The sequence below is a fragment of the Molothrus aeneus genome, chromosome 6, assembly GCF_037042795.1.
Source record: "Molothrus aeneus isolate 106 chromosome 6, BPBGC_Maene_1.0, whole genome shotgun sequence".
NCBI classification, from domain to species: domain Eukaryota; kingdom Metazoa; phylum Chordata; class Aves; order Passeriformes; family Icteridae; genus Molothrus; species Molothrus aeneus.
The window spans coordinates 46997421-47016197 of record NC_089651.1 but is presented as its reverse complement, the minus strand read 5'-3'; the positions used below and the strand labels follow the sequence as shown (position 1 = coordinate 47016197).

At 42.4% G+C, this 18777-nt stretch overlaps 1 protein-coding gene across 2 annotated transcripts in view; it reads right to left on the bottom strand.

Annotated features, from left to right (window-relative positions):
* Positions 1-6055, bottom strand: part of SLC24A4 (solute carrier family 24 member 4) — an 84328-nt gene extending 78273 nt beyond the window's left edge. For both annotated transcript variants that reach the window (XM_066552063.1, XM_066552062.1), the window contains exons 1-2: positions 5893-6055; positions 3452-3562 (exon numbers count right to left, since the gene is read on the bottom strand). In XM_066552063.1, the coding sequence (XP_066408160.1) occupies positions 3452-3562; positions 5893-6049 (268 nt within the window). In that variant the 5' untranslated portion in view covers positions 6050-6055. The remainder of the gene's footprint in view (positions 1-3451; positions 3563-5892) is intronic.
* Positions 6056-18777: the final 12722 nt, after the last annotated feature.

Genomic DNA, 18777 nt, shown 5'->3' with positions numbered 1-18777 from the left:
TCTACATACAATCTTTAAGCCCTCTAGCCTCCAGGACAATATAAAGACCAATCAATGTGCTTTTATCAAAGCAGAGAAGCTTTCAACAATGGGGAAGTTTAAAGCCAGGAATGATCTTTAATAGAAAAATGCTACAGAACATGTTAACTGTGGTAAGGATTTGGTCTCGGTCCCAACTAGAACCAAGGTTGGCTTGGTGCTCCCAAGGAGGCTCCACCTCCTTCCTGCAGCTGACCTACAGTTCCTTTGCTGCTATGGGATAGAGACAATCTATAACTCTTCATGACGACAGAATACTACTATCAGAAGAAATGTGGAACACTTCTTAAGATGTTCATGATTATCATTCCTCTGATACAAAAACCTCAGCTTTTCTTCTCTAGTAACATACACACATGTACACGTATTTGATTGTCCTCTTTCAGACTCCTCTGGTTCTTTTTTAAAGCAGCATTGTTGAGACTTTAGCATTTTTCCTCTTCTGATACAATTCCCCAGCAACACTATCAATGTTTGCAGAAGAACACAATACAAAATTATCTACTTCAGCAAATGAGACTAATGTAAAACAGTGTAGACTATGTGAGCTTCTAGAAGATAGCAGCTCTCACAAGCTTCTACCATTACTTGTAGAAGCTTACAGAGTTTTTATCCCAAGATATATCACAAAGGGTGAGGCCTTTCTTGCCAGTGTCGTGAAGTGCAGGGATCTCATAGTCTTATAAACTTCTACAGCTGCCTTTTCTAACAATTGAGGGGTTTTTTTTCCACTTACACATTTAAGAAAATAAAGTGAAGTGGTAAATATATTAACTCCATTGAAAGCCTTTGGAAAAAGGGAGGTAAAGCTGAAGAATTGTGTGGGAAGCTAATGAAATGGGAGCACAGCAATAACACGAGGGATTAACAGGCTCTCAGCAAGAACCTGCATTTCTCAAGGTACTATGAAATTCTTGTATCCTAAACACACACATAAAAACATCCACACAACAAAAGAAAACTGCTATATACCATAGACACAGACATGCATTTGTACAGCCCCTCATGCTCAGAGCAGACACAGAAATGACATAGGTGAGAGTAAGTACATCTCATAAAGGAGCCCACAGGGAACCGTGTATTCATATTCCAACTGAAAATCCACACTCTCACCCATCTTCTATGCAATCTCCACCAAGTCTCTTGACCTTTCCTGGGACTCCTCTCTCTGTAGCCATGTGATTACACAAGCTACATTCCCACAGAGATGAGCTATATTACTGGCTCCTTTCTGATAGGTGTTCCATCATTGCTCCCTTCTCATTACATGACAAATCTCAATCCCTGGCTACCAGACAAGAATGAAAACAATAAATAGAAAAATAGCAAGTCAACATCCCATACACTAAAAAACAAAACAACAAAAAACAAAGCCCAAAAAGAACACTACCCCAAGTCTACAAAAGTTGTTACTGAGCAATAACAATAATGGGTTCTTATGGACCCACTCCTGACCCACAAACACCAATTTCAGCTATTTTCAGATGTTCCCTTTATTTGCAGCTTACATCTAGTCACTCCTACAGCAACTCAATTCCCCCTTCAGCTGCAGAAGATACACAGTGATAAGCAGTACATAACTGCAGAATAACAGGAAGTGATTAAAAATGCTACAACTGCAATCCTGTGACAGATTTGATCTGTAAATCCGTGTTCTAACTGAATAAACACTTTTTAAAAGAAAGGCTACTACCATTACTGTGACTAGAAATTATTAATTTAATGCAAGTCTTGTGATATTTTTCTTAAACTTCAGCATCCTGAGGCATATTTGGGCCTCCCCTGTGTCCATCTCTTGTAGTTACAGAGAAAAGTGCACCTTAGAGACCTGAATTTCAGAAAGCACATCAAAATGACCCAGCTGTATTTATCTATTCCAATTGTTCTTGAACTAATCTTATGGCTTTAGAAGAATGGAGGAAGCTGAACTATTTGTTTGAAACATGTGCAGAAGTCAGTATCACTTCTGGAACTCCAATTCACATGCAAGCAGGTTTTTGCCTTGGTAGTTTTATCATATAATTGTGAAAAAGTTCTCATTCATGCTAAATGGAAGTCTCCACCAGAACTTTCACAGGTATCTTTCAGATTCTATAATTTTGTGGCCTCCATTGCCTTGACTCCAAGTGTGCTGACAAGTATGTGCTCAGACATGATCACATTGATGCATCCACATATATGGAGGAAAATGAAAGAGGAGTGGGAAAGAATAGTATTTTTGACTATTCATCAAGAATCACTGTGTGTGATAATACAAAGGTCCTTTTTATATTCTTTCTTGTTTGTTAAGAACTTTGACAAACAAATCAAGAGCATCATAATGTTGCAGATGCAGAACACAGCAAACCGACCCACAAAGTTCCTAACAAAAGAATGGGGAAGCTCTTGGACATCAAGAGGATACAGTTAAAACTTTTGGACCCACAGACTTTGAGCTATGCTCTTCCATTCCTCTCTCAGGAGTGTATAAGCACACTAGTGATCCTCAGTCTATAGAACTGGCACCTCAGTATCACAACAAACATGTGAGTGAGGGCAGGAACACTGCTCCAAACTCTCCTAGTGCCCGGGGCTGACAGCATCCCAGAACTCCTGCTGGCGAGAAGGAGCACACTCCATTGCTACCACAGAGTTTATCAAAGAGTCACATTAAAAAAAAAATCTGAACTTTAAATTAACTTGGCTAGTGCCATTGGCAAAATGTCTCATCTCCCACACACCATAAACCACAGAGAGGCAAGGAGAGAGAGAAAGGAAATACACACTGGAAAGACAGATGGGAAGATGAAAGCATTGTGGACTAACACTGATACTAAAATGCATCATCCATTCCTGCCCTCAATCAATTCTTTTTGCTTGGCCAAGATAGACATCCTGAAGTAAAATGGATTCCAGGGTTTCCATATCACTTACCTCACCAACCCTCTCCACACAACATAAATTACTACTCTGAATACACAGTTTATCACTAAACTAGCAAACCACAATTAACTGTGTAACAGTAATGAACATAAATCACTGAGCTCAGGTGTCCTTTAAAACACTGCATATCTAGCTACCCATAGTTTCAAGAGGAGCACACTCTCATGACTTGTGCAATATACACTCATCAGCTGGACAGAAATGAATAATCACCAAAGGAACAAAGCTACAGAAATTGCATTGTAGGCACACTAGTCTCACAGTGACCCTAAACATGCCTTTATCTGAACATTACCTTTTGCCTTTGATACATAAAATCATGTCATTATGTAACACAATAAACCTCATTTCGACACAGAACAGTCCTGATTTGTTGGGTTTCTTTTTAAGTTTAACACTGACGTTTACACATCACTGCAGATTGGTCATGACAAAACTACCCAATACATCTCAAGAGCTTATAGGACATTACAAAGTCTTCCCACCTTACCTGGCTCTGTACAGTTCTTCTCTTCATGCGTCCCATTAGGTGATGCCATCAACCTTCTATTCCTCCATATTCCTGATATAATGCTTCTGTCTGCAACAGCTGATTCTTGGCCTATATTAAATAAAAAGACATTATGCCCACTAGCACAAATTTTTTCCTGCATCATCCCAGCTGGACTACAGGTGCCTGCTAACAAGGAGCATGGACAGACCATGAGAATGCAAACGGGGCAAAATCCGAGGTGGGACTGGAGCACATGCTAACAGACACGTGCTAGGTGCTCCCAGCTCCAAAGGGTGCAACTGGGCTCCATATCCGAGCTGTTGGCATGTTCTGGCTATCAGAGCTACCAGAACACTTGGCTGTGACCCACAGCAGGAAAATATTCTGCAGCAAGCAAATGCTGAAGCCTGTACCTGTGAAAGTCAACACTTGCAGCTCCTATAGATGAAACCAGCCCAGCTATGCTGACATGAGCAAAAATCACACTTCCATTTAGTCATCTGTACTTGCACATATTACATTACTGCTTTCATGAAAAAATAAAAATGCATATGGATATGTTCCAGTTACATTTTAGTTTATTCTGAATTTTCAGTCTTGGGTATGCTTAATAATATCAAACCATTCATAATTCGTCAAAGAAAATGGAAATCACAGTGAATTCTCATAAGACTTTAAAAAATAAAAACTTTTTTAGAAGTCAATGGAGCTTTTACCAAAATATATATTCCAGAAGCATTCTCAACAAAACCTGTTAGAGAGAGTATAGGAGCACTTGGGAGATCATGTGCCATATGCAATTATAATAATCAAAGAAAGAATAGAACCCCTTAATTAAACCACTTTCACCTCAATCTTATCCATTTCAAATGAACATATTGTAATAACAAAAATTCTTCTTTGACCAATTTTAGAGTTTATACTGTCATCATGTAATGCCTGTGTTTTCTTAGTGACTCCTGAAAAAAAGAAATCTAGTTCGGAAGTTAGTTTTTCCAGAGTAAAGTATTCTGAGCCACAATTATAAGAAACATAGACAACAGATGGTCAGTGTTTATGGATAATATGCACTGTAAATTAGCCAGCTGAAAAAACCCCTACCTGATGGAGCATGCTATCAAAAATTAGGTTATGAGGGATTTAGTTGATAACCCAGGAGATTAAAAACTTTCATTAGTCATGACATTTTTCATGAAAACCTAAAAAAGTTGTGGAAAACAACAACTGCAACAAAAAACATCCCTCAAGCTATGCAAACATATTCATACCCCCATTACTTGTTTCCAAGTTGAAAGTTTTAAAGATGAGCAATATGCTAATATGGTGTAAGACACCGAATTCTTATATGGATGGCTTGTTGCCATCCTAGATACAGCTCAAACAAGCCAGGCAATAATTTGGGCACAAGAGCATTACAAACTATGACAAGTTCCAGCAGATTTTTCTTCCCTAAAGCACACACTTGAACTTCAGCTTTAATTTCAGCAGATGACCCATCCTAACTGTGCTGAAATCTGAGTTTCTTATATTAAATGTAGATGCTTAGTGATGGGCTTAGTCAATTTTGTTCTTAAATCTTCAAGGACTGTTGGCAGCCCTACCTAGACCCAAGTGCTGTCCCAGCAACCTTAGACTTGGTATTTGAGGGATGCAAAGCATATTGCAGGATGGGGGCCTGAAGCTGCATACTTACAGCCCAAACTGTGCCAGCAGGCAGAGGAGCAAATGGGAATGATACAGTTAATTATAAATGCATCAGTTTACCAATACAGCACATGCACAAATGATGCAAAAGACTCTGTTACAATACTCTCTCTATAAAACCTAAGATTAGCACCGCTCCCAGCCTAAAATGCAGAATTTTTTGTCAAATCTATACTGTAACGGGGGGACAGGTGTTGGGGGTGCGTGTGAGATTGAGAAAAGAAGCAGCTATAGCTGATGGAGGTTTACAACCTGAAGACAAAACCAAAGGCAGCCCGAAGTTGCAGAGGGGACCACAGGCGGCTGGAGAGAACTCCACTCTGATGCAGCGGCAGGGGGGAAACTCCTCCAGGGCCGTTCGCAGGCACAGCGCTGCCCCGTGATGCCCGGTCAGTGCCCGACCCGAGGGGCGCGGCACCGGGGAGCCCCGGACGAGCAGGGGCCAGCGGCGCAGCTTCCTCCTCACCCGGGAAGCGTCCCCCGCTGCCCCGGGCAGCGTCCCCCGCTCCCGCATCCTCCCGGCGCGGGGCTTTCTCCCGAGGAACCCGCGCTGCTCCCCCGCCTCGCCCGCACGCCGGGGCATTTCCACTGGGAGACCCCAAACGGGAACAGCCACCGCCGCCTGATCCCGCCAAGCCCCGGCAGCCCCGGGGCGCCTGCAGCCCCCCCGGGCCGCCCCGGCCGCCCGCCCGGCCCTGCCGGGGTCCGCCGGTCCCGCCGCCGCCGCCACTCACCCGCTCTGGAGAGCAGGCTGGACATGCACCAGGCGAAGAAGAGGATGGCGCAGATGAAGCCCAGCTGCTGCAGCAGCATCTCCCGCCTCCTGCGAACTTTCCTCAGCATAAGCAGCATGGTCTTCGGAGGGGCGAGCGGCGTCTCCTCCAGCTCCATCGGAGCGAGCGCGGGCGCCGAGGGGGCGGCCAGTGGGTCGGTGGGGAAGCGGGGATCACTCCCGGCGGCTTCCCGCGGACGGCTCCATTTCGGTCGGGCTGCAGTGCGAAGATAAGCCGATGCCCAGGGCCTCAGGTCGGCAGCGGCGCAGCGGAGGGAGAGGCAGGTGGCGGCGGGCGGGAGGCGGCGGCAGCCCGGAGCGGGGGGGAGGCGCCGCGCTCAGGGGCCGGGCCGAGCCCCGCGCCCCATGGCCGGCGGCAGAGGAAGCGGCGCGGCGGCGCCCCGCGCTCCTCGGGCAGCGGCCGCCCCACAGCGCGCCGCGGGCTGCGGGTCAGCGCCGAGGGACGGACACATCCATGCGGCTCCCTGCCCGCCCGGCCAAGTTTGAAGTTTATGCCTTTCCTCCGTCCCTCCCCCGCCGCCAGCCGTAGGCGGCAGGTGGGCGACTCAGCCGCCGCGGTCACAGCAGCTGCCAGCGGGCTCTCAGCCCCGGCGGGCGGCTCGGCCCCTTCTCCCCGCCCCTCTCCCGCAACTTTCTGGGTGCTCCTCCGGCACCCATGGCAACGCGCGTGTGCCCTCCCCCACCGCCGGGCCGGGGGGAAGGCATTAAGTGGCGAAATTAATCCTTTTCCCCGCACGGAGCAGGAATGCCCGGCTCTCGGGGTCGCGCTCGGCGTCGCTGCGCGGAGGGCAGCGGGCAGCGGTAGGTGCCGCCGTGCCGAGGCGCGGGCCGGGGCCGGGGCCGGGTGGCCTGAGGGGCTGCATCGCCCCGGGGCTGGAGAGGAGCCCCGATGGCTCGGGGCTCTTCACCTGTCTCAGGAGATGCCTTTCAGATGAGCTTCCATGGGGAGAATGGCGCTTCTGCGCGCATTTTGCGCTGCAACCAACGCGGGGTGCTTGGGATGGCAAATTAATGACCCATTTTGTGGAATGGTGGTTAGTTCTAGGCTGTGCCACCAAGATTTCATTTCTTTCTTTTAACTAAAATTTTATGTTTACGTTAATTAAGTGGTTACTGTCAGCCAACGAGTCGTGGGAACTTCCTCCTACAGCGCACACATCGGTTCTGTATTCCTCCCAGAAACGCATGGGAAAGCACATGTAGACAAAACGGGATTAACTCATCTGATCTTCTTTTGATACAGCGTTGGGTTTACGACAGAAGGCCTTTCAGGTGATCCCCTCTGGATCATTGTCTATATTTTTCAGGACATACGACACATATCTGGCATTGTTTGTCATGGCTTCATAATTATAATACAAATACCCACGTAAACAAATAATCACAAATAAAATATCATCAATTCTCTGTTTTCCCATCGTTCAAATGTGTTTTCTAGTTTTGCTTGTGAATTCTATCCACTACAGTAAGATGCAGAAGCACAATGCTCAGGATGCTGTGGTACACGCTGCATGTGGAATTGCTCTGGATTCATGCTGAAGACTGCCAATTGTCTCAAGAGCAAAAAGGCTTACTCAAGGTGGAGAGCCAAAGAGGAGCAGTGGCGTTGGTGTTGTTGCTTCTTTACGTGCACATAGCTACAGAAACTTGTGTTTCTTAACTGTCCAAGCTCCATGGGCACCTAGGCTCTTGTGGGCTTTTGACTTTCTGATTTACATTAAAGCAGGAAAACATGTCAGAAGAATGGCACTGAGACACGCTCCAGTCTCCTCTCTTTCATTCCCTTTATAGCAGCTGAGAGGGCAATGGTAACTGTGAGAGCTCTTGCCTACTACACAAAAAGGTAATAGAGAAGATTGTAAATCAGGGTATGTCTCTTGATTTCTCTCCATGGCCAGATAGGAAATCTCAAAGTTGAACCCAGAACAAAAGCTAGTGAAAGCTATATAGTGAAAGCTATTCCTGACCAAAAGAATTTACAGGCTAATTAGACAGAGAGGCAATAGAAGCTGGATAAGGCAACAGAAGGTCTTTAGATCAGCACCTTTATTTATAGTGAACTTGTTTTTTTCATTGAAGATCTTTAAGCTCCAGTGAAGGTGTTGGTTGGCCATGTCAGTAGAGATGCTACTTTATACCCTGTCAGCTGTTGTAATAGATGGGAGCTAATTCTTCACATGGATTTCCATCACCTCCTTTCTGGGACTAAAGCCTGCCTGTCCACTCCAAGTGGCAATGCAAATATTAGTCTGCCATCCCCTTTTTGTGTGTTTAATGAGAGTTGCAGTGCTGACAAGACTGTAGTTTTCTGTATGAAGATTTTATCTAGGAATCGAAGGATGGTGACACTGGAGGAGATTGCAGAGATTTATTCAGTTTTTAATAAAATAAATTTATAATCTGCTTAGAATAATAGAATCATTAAGGTTTTAAAAGGCTTGTAAGATCATCAGTTCTAACCATTAACCCAGCAATGACACATTGACCACTAAACCATGTACCCAAGTGCCACATCTACACATTTTTTGAACACTTCCAGGATTTGTGATTCCACCACTTCCCAGGGCAGCTTGTACCAATGCCTGACCCTTCTTCACTTATAAGGGCTTCAAAGAGGCTGTTCTAATGGCTGGGTCTCTTCCCACAACTGATGAAAGTTGCTTGTGATTTTTATGTTTACTGTGTTTATTTACTTATTTATTTACTGAAGACATTTTCAAAGCCATGGCACCCCTGATCTGAAGAGGTACTGATATTAAGTACTGATATTGTACTTACATGCAATGACAAGTTTGCCACAACTGAAGTAAATTTGTATCTGGAGTTGAGGCTGTCATTCACAGATATTCCATATTTGTGTCAATGTGTTGTTTACCATTGTTAGAGGTCCTGAGTTTCACATGTGAGGGATTTTCATAAATTCTGTCGGATCCTGTGAACATCACATGGATCAAACCAAAGCACATGGTTAGTAACAGGAATGCTGTTATAATATTGCCTGTTTTGACATAGAGCTTTTTCCTTTTCTTGGCTGTTAGAAAGTTGTCTGGTTTAAAGTTAACAGTTAGTGACTATACAAACCCCATGGCCTTCCTTGTGAACCACTGAAAGCAAGAAACAAGAACCAAAACAGTGAGGAGTGCCTTTGGAAATTACAGAGGAGAAATCTGCTACCATGAAAGCAGTTCAGTGTGATGGTGTGTGTCTCTCCCTTTCCTGTGTACACAAATGAGGCAGATCAAAGTTCAGACACTACTAATCTCCTAATCATACAAGCTTCTGATTAGCATTTTTAATCAGTCTGGTGATCACAGGGCAGCCTCAAAGTTGTTCTTGAATACTAAACTTTCAGAACAGAATTCCAAATCACTTTTATTTTGCTGAGGGTTTTTTTGAGAAATGTGTCAGGTAACTCTTTGTGTAGGATGTCTCAAAGGGAAAAGGTGTGCTGCAGAATTCAGTTCCAGTTACCTCTCCCCAGGAGGGTCTATTTGAGTACATTTGAGCCATTCACAAGGAGCAATGAACAATGTCCAGTACTGGAACTTTCATCTGATTTAAGACATTCATGCTATGTATGAGGGTACAGTGACACAGTGTTGGGGAGCAAATATGAAGCAAATATTTACTGCATAGGGTGACATTAGAGAAATTTGCATTTGTTTTTTAAATTTAAATTATTGCTATCTCTTACTGCAAGAAGAACAACTGTATATAAATTCAGTGAAGCCTTCCATTAATAGTCTCAAAAAAAAAAAAAGAGTAAGACACACATGGTTTTCTGAGTGATGCTTTCACAGTGAGTGGTTTGGTGATACTTCACATGTTCTGTTTCCAGTATAATCAGAACAAAATGTTTTCCAGACTAGGTCTAGGATTGCTGAAAGAATTATGTTTTGAAAATTAAAGGTATGTGAGAAACATTGTCAAAACAAAGTGTAGAGGAAGAAAATATTAAATAGCACTTGTTTTTAAGACAAACACAAGAAATAAATCTTCTTTCTTATTGCACTGTTTGTCATTGTGATAATTTAACTTTTGTGTATGTCCCACGCCAAAATGTCTCACTAGAAGCACATACTAATGTTAGTTTCATTTAGCACTGCCAAATGTGCTTGTTTTTCATCTCAAGCACAATTAGTGTCTTGAACTGAGAAACAGCCAAAAAGCTTTGAATTAGGGAAGTGTCTCACAGGAGATCCATGAAAGCAGCTCATCTGAGAAGAAAATATTGATGCTGCTGAGAGTTGAAGGAGAAGTATGTTTGGATTAATTTTCTATGGCACCCCCTAAAAAGAGCAGAAAAAGCAGCAGTATGGCATGATTGCTGGAAGCTGAGGCCCTGTTAGTTGGCCATGAAGACTGTTCCAGCACAGAAGAGCGGGGAAGCTCTGGATGGTTAGAAGGTGATTGTTTGTGACAGGTGCCCAACCAGCCCTAGGAGCCTTTTCAAGTCTGACTTTTCTGATACAACTGGAATCCCAGTATCAACCCCTCTGTCCCATCTGCAAGGTCAAGAGGTAATATTAAAAAAAAGCCAACGTTTCCTTAAAAAAGGACACAAAAATCTCCCATAAGCCATACAAATTTAACTGAGAGGAAAGGCATTGGTGGGAAAAGAGACTGGGATCCTGCCTTTGCTAGCTGGCCCAGGTGGATCATATAAGGGAGCCACAGGGAGGACCTTAGCTTGGCACTGTCCATAATCACCTGACTGTCAAGGAAAAAGCAATCCTGTGTTTATTTAGTACCAAGTCCCTGGCAAAGGGGGGCACACAAATACAACTTTACAATACAAGCTTGGAGAAAGCAAATCAATCTCTAAGTGTTGAACTGTAACACCAGGCACCCTACCTTCCTAGGTGTGTATATATATCCAGATGGTTCTTTAAGCACTGGTGAAAGGTGCTTTGCTGAACCATATTTGAAATTTAGAAAGCAGATCCATTGTTATTATCCACTATATTACAGAGAAGCTTCAGCTGTAGTACTCAGGACTCATCCATGTGCTGAGATCCTCCATGTCTTTCTATGCATTCTCAGATTTTTTTGTCTCCCAGTTCTAATGGAGAGTTGCCACTTGTGTTACCACACATTACTTTAGCATGCTTCAGAGGCAGAAGTCCTTAATAAAGAGTTTTTTCTATAGTTTAACTCAGACCTTTGTTTTGCTTTCAAGGCTGTAAATAACTGAACTGTGAGCCAAAATTTAAATGCTATGAAGAAGTCAGTCTCACATTGTAACATGGAACCACATTTTCCTTTCAATTACCCAGCTCATCCCTTGTGTTTTATGTCATGCAGTTTTCCTACTGCTGTTTTCTCTTTAATAATCTTAGGTAATGCTACTTTGTATTTCTGATGAGCATCTGTGGTTACGCCCCACATTCAACACTTAGCTAGGACCCACATATTCACCAAGACCCTACTTGGAAGTTTAACAACTGTATGTAGGGATGCTACAAGCAGGAGTTTCTTGTATCCTTCACGCCATGAACAACCTCACATAAGCACAGGAAGGAGGTCAAGCTGATGCATATAATCTTCCTGCCATACAGTAAGTATATGGTATCAACCGGATCTATACACTTGATGTGATCTTTAAAGTACAAGAAAATAAGATCAGTTGACTCTTTATCTCCCACATGTGCTTTTAATACATTTTAGTTTAGGTACATCAGCTCTCTTCATTTCTCCAAGCCCACCTAAATGTCTTCTTGCAGGACAGAAGGAGAGACATTATGCATATCAGTAGTATTCAATGTGTCCTTCTGCTCATAAGGTTTCAATCAACATCTAGCCAAAAGGGATTTTGTTAGGAAAACCTCAATATTTGCACCCTTAAATCAATATTATATAAGCCCTCCAAATTCATCACAGCATCTATGTTTAAAGCCCTCTAGATTTCTCAGGGATATAGGCATCTGATTAAATCCTTGCCAGATTTGAAGAACTCATGCACGTGCATAAAGCCATACTGAAATGGGGGTTAAATTGCAGACTGTTACAAAGCATATGCTCCCCACACACATACTGTCTTTCTCAGTTTCTCAAGTTTGCTGTCTGCAGTGAATTCCACTGTCAATTAACTTTACTATGTTTTCATTTTGCCACTGGTTTTCTATTCCTCTCTGCTCTCACAGTCACTTTCTCTTCTGCCTATTTCTCTGCTTTCCTTATGCTTTCCCTGTTTGCTACATGATTTTGTTCCCCACTTCTTGATTTTCTAGGCCCAGTGCAAATTTTCATTTATTCCTCTCTCTATAAACAGAAGTCTTTTCTCCTCTTCAAATCTACGGATGGGTTCAAGCTTAGTATTGATTCTAAGCCCTGCTGTATAAACAGAAGTCTTTTCTCCTCTTCAAATCTACGGATGGGTTCAAGCTTAGTATTGATTCTAAGCCCTGCTGCCAGAGGACTGGGGAAGTTTGACTGTGCTTACCCTTAACTGTGAGGAATGAGGTTAGCTGACATCATGCTAAACACAAGGGACTGGGGCTAATCACAGCCCTTTTTTCCATCAGTATACAACACATTTGTTTGCTCTTCATAATCTCATTTCACTCCCAGATAAAGAAACTAAATTCAGCTCCATAAAATGCTCTCAATTTTTTTTTTTGTTTTTGGAAAGTTTTATATGTCTGAAATAAGTGAAATTCAAAACAGCTACTGAGGAGACATCTTCACACACCTCAGTGAAACACACTTTTGTTCAGCTTTCATACCTGCTGGGAATTCTTTCCAAAACCCTTTGCTAGTCCCTCAGAATGAGAAGGATCATTAACTAAGAAAAAATTGATTCATTACAGTGAGAAAAATTTTCAACAGCTATATGTTGTTAGCCCAAACCACAGGCTGCTGTGATCTTATGAATACACAGGAGGAAGCTTCCTGTGTATTTGGAGAATTCTCTCACCAAAAAAAAAAGCCTCAGGTGCTGTCAGTGCTTGAAAGCCTGAAGTCCAAAGGGGTCCAGTGAAATTCCTGTTGGGGTAGCTGGGAGAGATTTGACAGGGCAGGTCCTTTCCCTCATTAGATTAGAAAGAGAAGAGCAAGTATTCATCCTTAATGACTATGGAGAAAAACAACTGCAAACTCCAAATGCTGTGTATAGGAGTGCAGGGACATGTCCTGAATCTGATGTCCTTGAAACAACAATACTGGAAAGGTGAGAACTGTCTTTATTTGGTGACTTGTAGAACACATGCTTGAAGGAACCTGGAAAGGTCATCTTGTTAATTCCCTTCTCCTTCTCCTAAGGCAACACCAACTCTCCCTAATGTTGAGTGGGCTTGTTCTGAAACTTAATAGCCATTTTTATACTGAAATTGCTGTTTGACTGCCTATCAAAACTTTTAAAATAAAATTATGGTGAAAAATGTTAAGAAAATTTACACCTCCTACTTTGGCTGGCATCTTTTTTTAACACTGCTAGTGAGCAGAGCTGGGTAGTTCTGGGAATTTTCCTCCTCATATGACCACAGATTTTCAAAAACAAAGGTTTATTCTATTAAAAACCTCTAATGTTAAAGCTAAAAGGAATTGTACCTGTCAATCAGAGAAGGGGAAGGACATTCTTACCATTTATTTCTGTAAAGTTAGTAGAAATCAGGTTCTTTTATAGGCAGTAGGAAGAAAACAACCTTGTCCTAGGAAAATAAATTCAGTGTATAAAATCATGTAAAATGAAAGTCTAGAGGGAATGGCAGTCAGAGAAATCAAGTGAGTGGGAATAGTGCTCAATGGAGTGTTTTGTATGAGGAATTCAGGGCATTTATTTCATTGTTGTTTCATGCTGTCTCATGTGGAAAAGATAAGAAAGGGGGGTTAATTTGCTCCCCGTTATGTTCGGACAAGAGAGGAGAGAACTGAGAAGGCTGGTATGAAATTCAGGTTCAGAACAGCAAGGAGAAAGGTTTTTGTCTAAGGAGGCGTTTAAGAGAGGGAAGGGAGAGCTTTGGTAGGCAAGAACAGGAGATGTTCTAAGCCAGTGGGCTGGGCACAGTCAGCGGTGGGAGCAGGCAGAGGGAACCTGAATCAAAGTGGATCAGAAGGGTGAGTGAAACAAACTGGACTGGGGAAATGAGCACCACTATGCTTTGAAGATTCAGTCTTCAAATTTTGTGAATTTGCAAAGGGTTGGTGTAGCAGAAGAGAGGCATCACTGTAACTGCAGCACATTAAGAATCCTCCATAGAAGTTCCCTCAAAGTTTACAAAAATGGCCACATCTGCACCACAGTCCCCTCCAAACCCAGATAACTGATGTTTGTTACCATTAGTGAAAACGGTCAAAGCAAATGTTGGTGTATTTTCAAATATTGGCAGGAATGCTTTTTACAGTATTTCCGTGTTAGCTTCCTAACAGATTTTACAGCAAAATACCAAGAAAATGTGCAGTTATTGCCAATTTTAACAAGAAATGTTTATCACTGGCAAATAATAAATACAGCACTCCTGTAAATTAAATTTTTTGCTGTTTCTAACTCCTTGCAGAGTTTAGCAGCAGGATCTTTTAGCCAGGCTTGGTCATAAGTGTGCTCAGCTGCCTCTCAGCAGCAGGATAGCCCAGGTTCAGGACAACTCCTAAGAGCTGGCTGCTGTTTTCAACTTGTAGTAGAACAATAAAGGTAGCACTACCCCATGGTCCAATTTACTAGCAGATATTGCAGGTGTCACCTGCCTGTAATGTCTGACTCACTCCACCATTTTTCTGTTGTTTTCATTTAATATTTAAACACTCAGATATTCCAGCCACTTTACTTTTCATCTCCTCAGAAAGAAGCAATGTTTCAGAGGTGTTACCATGGAAACAATGGAGTGAGGAAGGAGCTAAACATGAAAGTAAGTCATCTATCAGTAAAACCAGAGACATGCTTTTGGGTAACTCAGAATTATAAAATGGATAATTAATTGGGCTGTTGCTGAGCATCTGTTTGTCCTTATTGCTTTCTTCTAAGTGAGAACGGTTCATCTTTTGCATGTGACAAGAAAATAAAACTTCCCCATACAAACTTTTCAGTAGCTGAAGTTCTTTCTGACACAAGAGATAATACCACCCTTTGGAGATGACCACTGGAGTTACTGAATCAGCAAGGTCAGGCAGCTGAAATGGAATTGTTAAGGGTCAGCAGCACCAGGTTCCTCAAGCAAATCAAAACTCCCTCCTGATAGCAGGGTGAGCACTGGAGGGTTGTGATACAAGATGCTTGCAAAGTTTAATCAGACCACGGGAAAAACAAGATTAGGGTTACTGGAAGTGAAAAGGCAGCCAGCTCAGTCAAGACCCTTCCAATTATGCAAATGAATACACAGAGCAATCCTGCTCAGAAGTGGGTATTAAATTATACTTGTGGATAAATATAAAAGTGTACCTTTGTCCATCTGTCACTATATATTCTGAAATACCATAATTACCTCTCTCAAGCATGGGAAGGAACAACCCATGGCTTTTGCTTGTGCTCACATCATAAAACCTTTCCCTGTGACTTTACTCAGCCTTAGCTTTACTGAACTATGTGTTGCCTGTAGTGAAGGTTACAAAGGAAAATCCAATGTTTCAACTGTGTTCTGGGCAAGAAAACTCAAATAAACCTTTGTAATGAATATCATATTCACTTCAGGCATCAGCAAATTGACCACAGAAACACTTAATATGTTTAAATATTCCACACAAAATGTTCTGTTCAGAACAGGTTCAGAAACAAAGCATTGGAGACTTGAGTTTTATTTGCTCTTTATAGCCTTTTAAACCATGTTTAAGACCATCAAATTTTCATTTGTGGGCAAAGGAAATGTCCTGGGAGATGTCTAAAACCTCTTCCTAGTGCTAGAAATTGTCTTGATGATTAAAAGAAGAATCATTCCTACCATCAGTGGCCACTAGAAAAATTTTATAATTGCAGACTGTGGAGTGGGATGTACCTCTAGCAAACCACTAGCTCTGGTTTGACTTGCACACTGAGCAGCTGTGTGGTGGTGCCCAGGGTGGCCTAAAGGGCCCACTCCAGAGCTGCCTTCCCCAGGAAGGGTGCCAAGACATGCTCAGAATGTCACCTTTGCTGTTGCCTGGGACCAACTGAGGTTTTTGCTGACTTTCAGTTCTTCCAAGGTCCTTCTCCTTGAAACAATGGTTTTCTTCTTCATAGGCATCCACAAGGAGATGGAAGCATTAGAGGTGGAGCTTCTTGCTCAAGATTTGTCAGTATTTTCTGTTCAGGTAAACAGCTGCCACTGCACATTAGGAAAGCTTTGAGGTGAAGGAGGGCAGAGCAGATCCTACAAGGCTGAAACACTGATTTGACCGTGGAGTATTGAGAGCACCTTTCTCCTGGAGGGTCAGATGGTGAATGAGATCTCCACACAGCCCACAGCCTCAGTCAGCTGTGAGTGGGTCATGGGGGAACTGCTCTACAGAGCTTGGAACACTGGTGAGACCTTGCTACCAGCAAACTCCAAGGAACAGATCCTACCCATACCCAGCTGGCTTGGAGGCACAAGGAAGGGAACAGCTGGCTGGCAGGGCACCATGGCATCAGAGAGCTTGTAATGCTCATCATAAAATACATTCACACCACAGCTTTTGAAAAAAAAAATACAATTATTTCTATGCACACACATCTTCAATAATAACATAAAAATACAACTAAATAAATGTTTATCTGGAGAAAAGTGATCTGCTGTCCCTTTCACAATGATTTAAAAAAGTTGAATTTAGCCTTAGGACTGATGGAGTCTCACAGAATTGGTTATGCTGTTGGCATTGACTGTGAAAAGAAAAGAGAGGTGGGGTGGTGTTTTATGCAGTATTTTGTTCTTGCTGTTGGAAATCCTTTGTAATTTTCCTGCCCTAGCTATCAAGATGGTTGATATGCTGGAAATAAATCAGATCATTGAGGTGAATGTTTCATAGCATGCTATTGTGTAACTAAACTGTTTCCTATGTCAGCCTTCCAAATTCTAATAAATGATTTTTTTTTAAAAGGCAAGACTTCTAGAAGATTTAACTGGCCTGAAAATTTGTTTTCAGTTTTTAAGTTAACCTTAATTAATGTATTTTTAATCATATGCAGAGCAAACCCACAAAATCTCCAGAGGCTTAGCCAAGACAACCAAGTGAAAGGGCACAGCTTTGTTTTAGTTGTTTTTTTCCCCCCAGAAGAGATCAGAAACTTCAAGAGCCAGGCTGCCTCCTGCTTTCCTTTTGCTCCATGCCTGGCACAGCCAACTCTGCCATGTGCCATGGCTGTGTGAGCTGCCATGGCAGACATCCTGCAGTGCTGCCTTGGAGCTGGGGATGCAGCAAGGCGCAGCTCTCGGGATTTGCGCTGCTGCGCCGCTTGTGGGGGTGAGGGAGCTCAGAAGCACAAACGCCACTCTTCCCCTAGTGATGGACCCTGGACTAAGTGCTAGGAAAAATAACTCTTCCAGCTCATTGTCAAAACTCTGAGCAGGCCAGTCATCCAGAAAAAAAAATACTTGAAAGTCACACACACAAAATAAAAATCATGCTCAGGGCCGGATACTTTTTCCACATTTGAACAGGCAGGTGAACCAATTCATGTGAGCAGAGTTACATGAAATCCAGACCATTTTACTGTCCCTGAGACAGTGCCCCTGACTCAGAGCTTTGTGCAGGGGATCATGGTGAATTTCCTGCAGACATCGTGATTTTCAAATGCTAAATTAAAACAGGTAAGTATCCTAAATACTGTTTTTCTTACTTACAGACTGTTGAAAAAGCCTCAACCAGAAATCCAAACACTGAAACAGAATCCAAACCACTGAAAATCTTTTCCTTGCCTTGATAAGATATCTGGCTAGAATGAATAGTCGTGATTCCTCTGTTGAACTCAAGGGTACTAAGGCATCCTCACACTTTTAAAAATTTAATGCTATTTAGCAAGTAAAATATTTTACAGTCTCAGACTTCACTGAGAAGCATACTTTGAGAGAGAGAGAAAATGTTTTAGATCAAGCTCAGCAGTACTTTTAAACTTCTCAGTCATAGCTCTTTTGCTACCTGGAGAATGTTAAAGAAGTGAAATCAAATGTCTGTCTGATTTTAGGAGATGTGCAATATTTATTCTGAAGGCTCAGTCAGCTTGTTTCACTCTTGAATTATTTACAACATGCACACAGTGTCATGTCTCAATAGATCACTCTATAACTTCATTAAGTAAAATGAGAGCAATTGCACATTTTATATCTGTATGTGTGTGTGTATGTAAAGGCTTAGTAAGAATCAGTATTAATGATCATCCATACACACAAAGGACTAAATAATTTATTGAAGATAAAGAGAGGGTTGCTGGTGAAAACAAATAAAAAGCCAGCTAGTCTACCATGTATCTTGGGCACCAATTAGTACTGGAGGTAGCAAAACAAGGTTGAAGAGATTGAGTCTCAACAAGAAGACTTGGTTTTAATGCCAGAAAGCTGGCAACTAGTTTAAATGCTGATACTCAGAGGAGTTGGTCTGTCAGTACATTTTGTCTGTTTATGAAAAGGAAAGTATGAAGAAACCATTTTACCTTTTCTATCATCTTATTTCCTTTTGCTGGGCTAGGCCAGTTGTGCTAAAAGAAAGAAAAACAAAGAATAGCCTCAAGGCAGATGTATTAGTCTCTGCATCAGTATGTTTCTCTGTTTCTCCAAAAGTGATTTCACAGTAGGAATTCCAGTAGGAATTAAAACACTTTCCTACAAAAGACAAATAAAGAACGAGAGCTGCGTGCTGTAGAATACAGCTGGGACTCGGTCCCTAACAAGACTGATAATTTTCTTTGTCCCATGCCATTATGTATACACAACCATAAATCCATAAA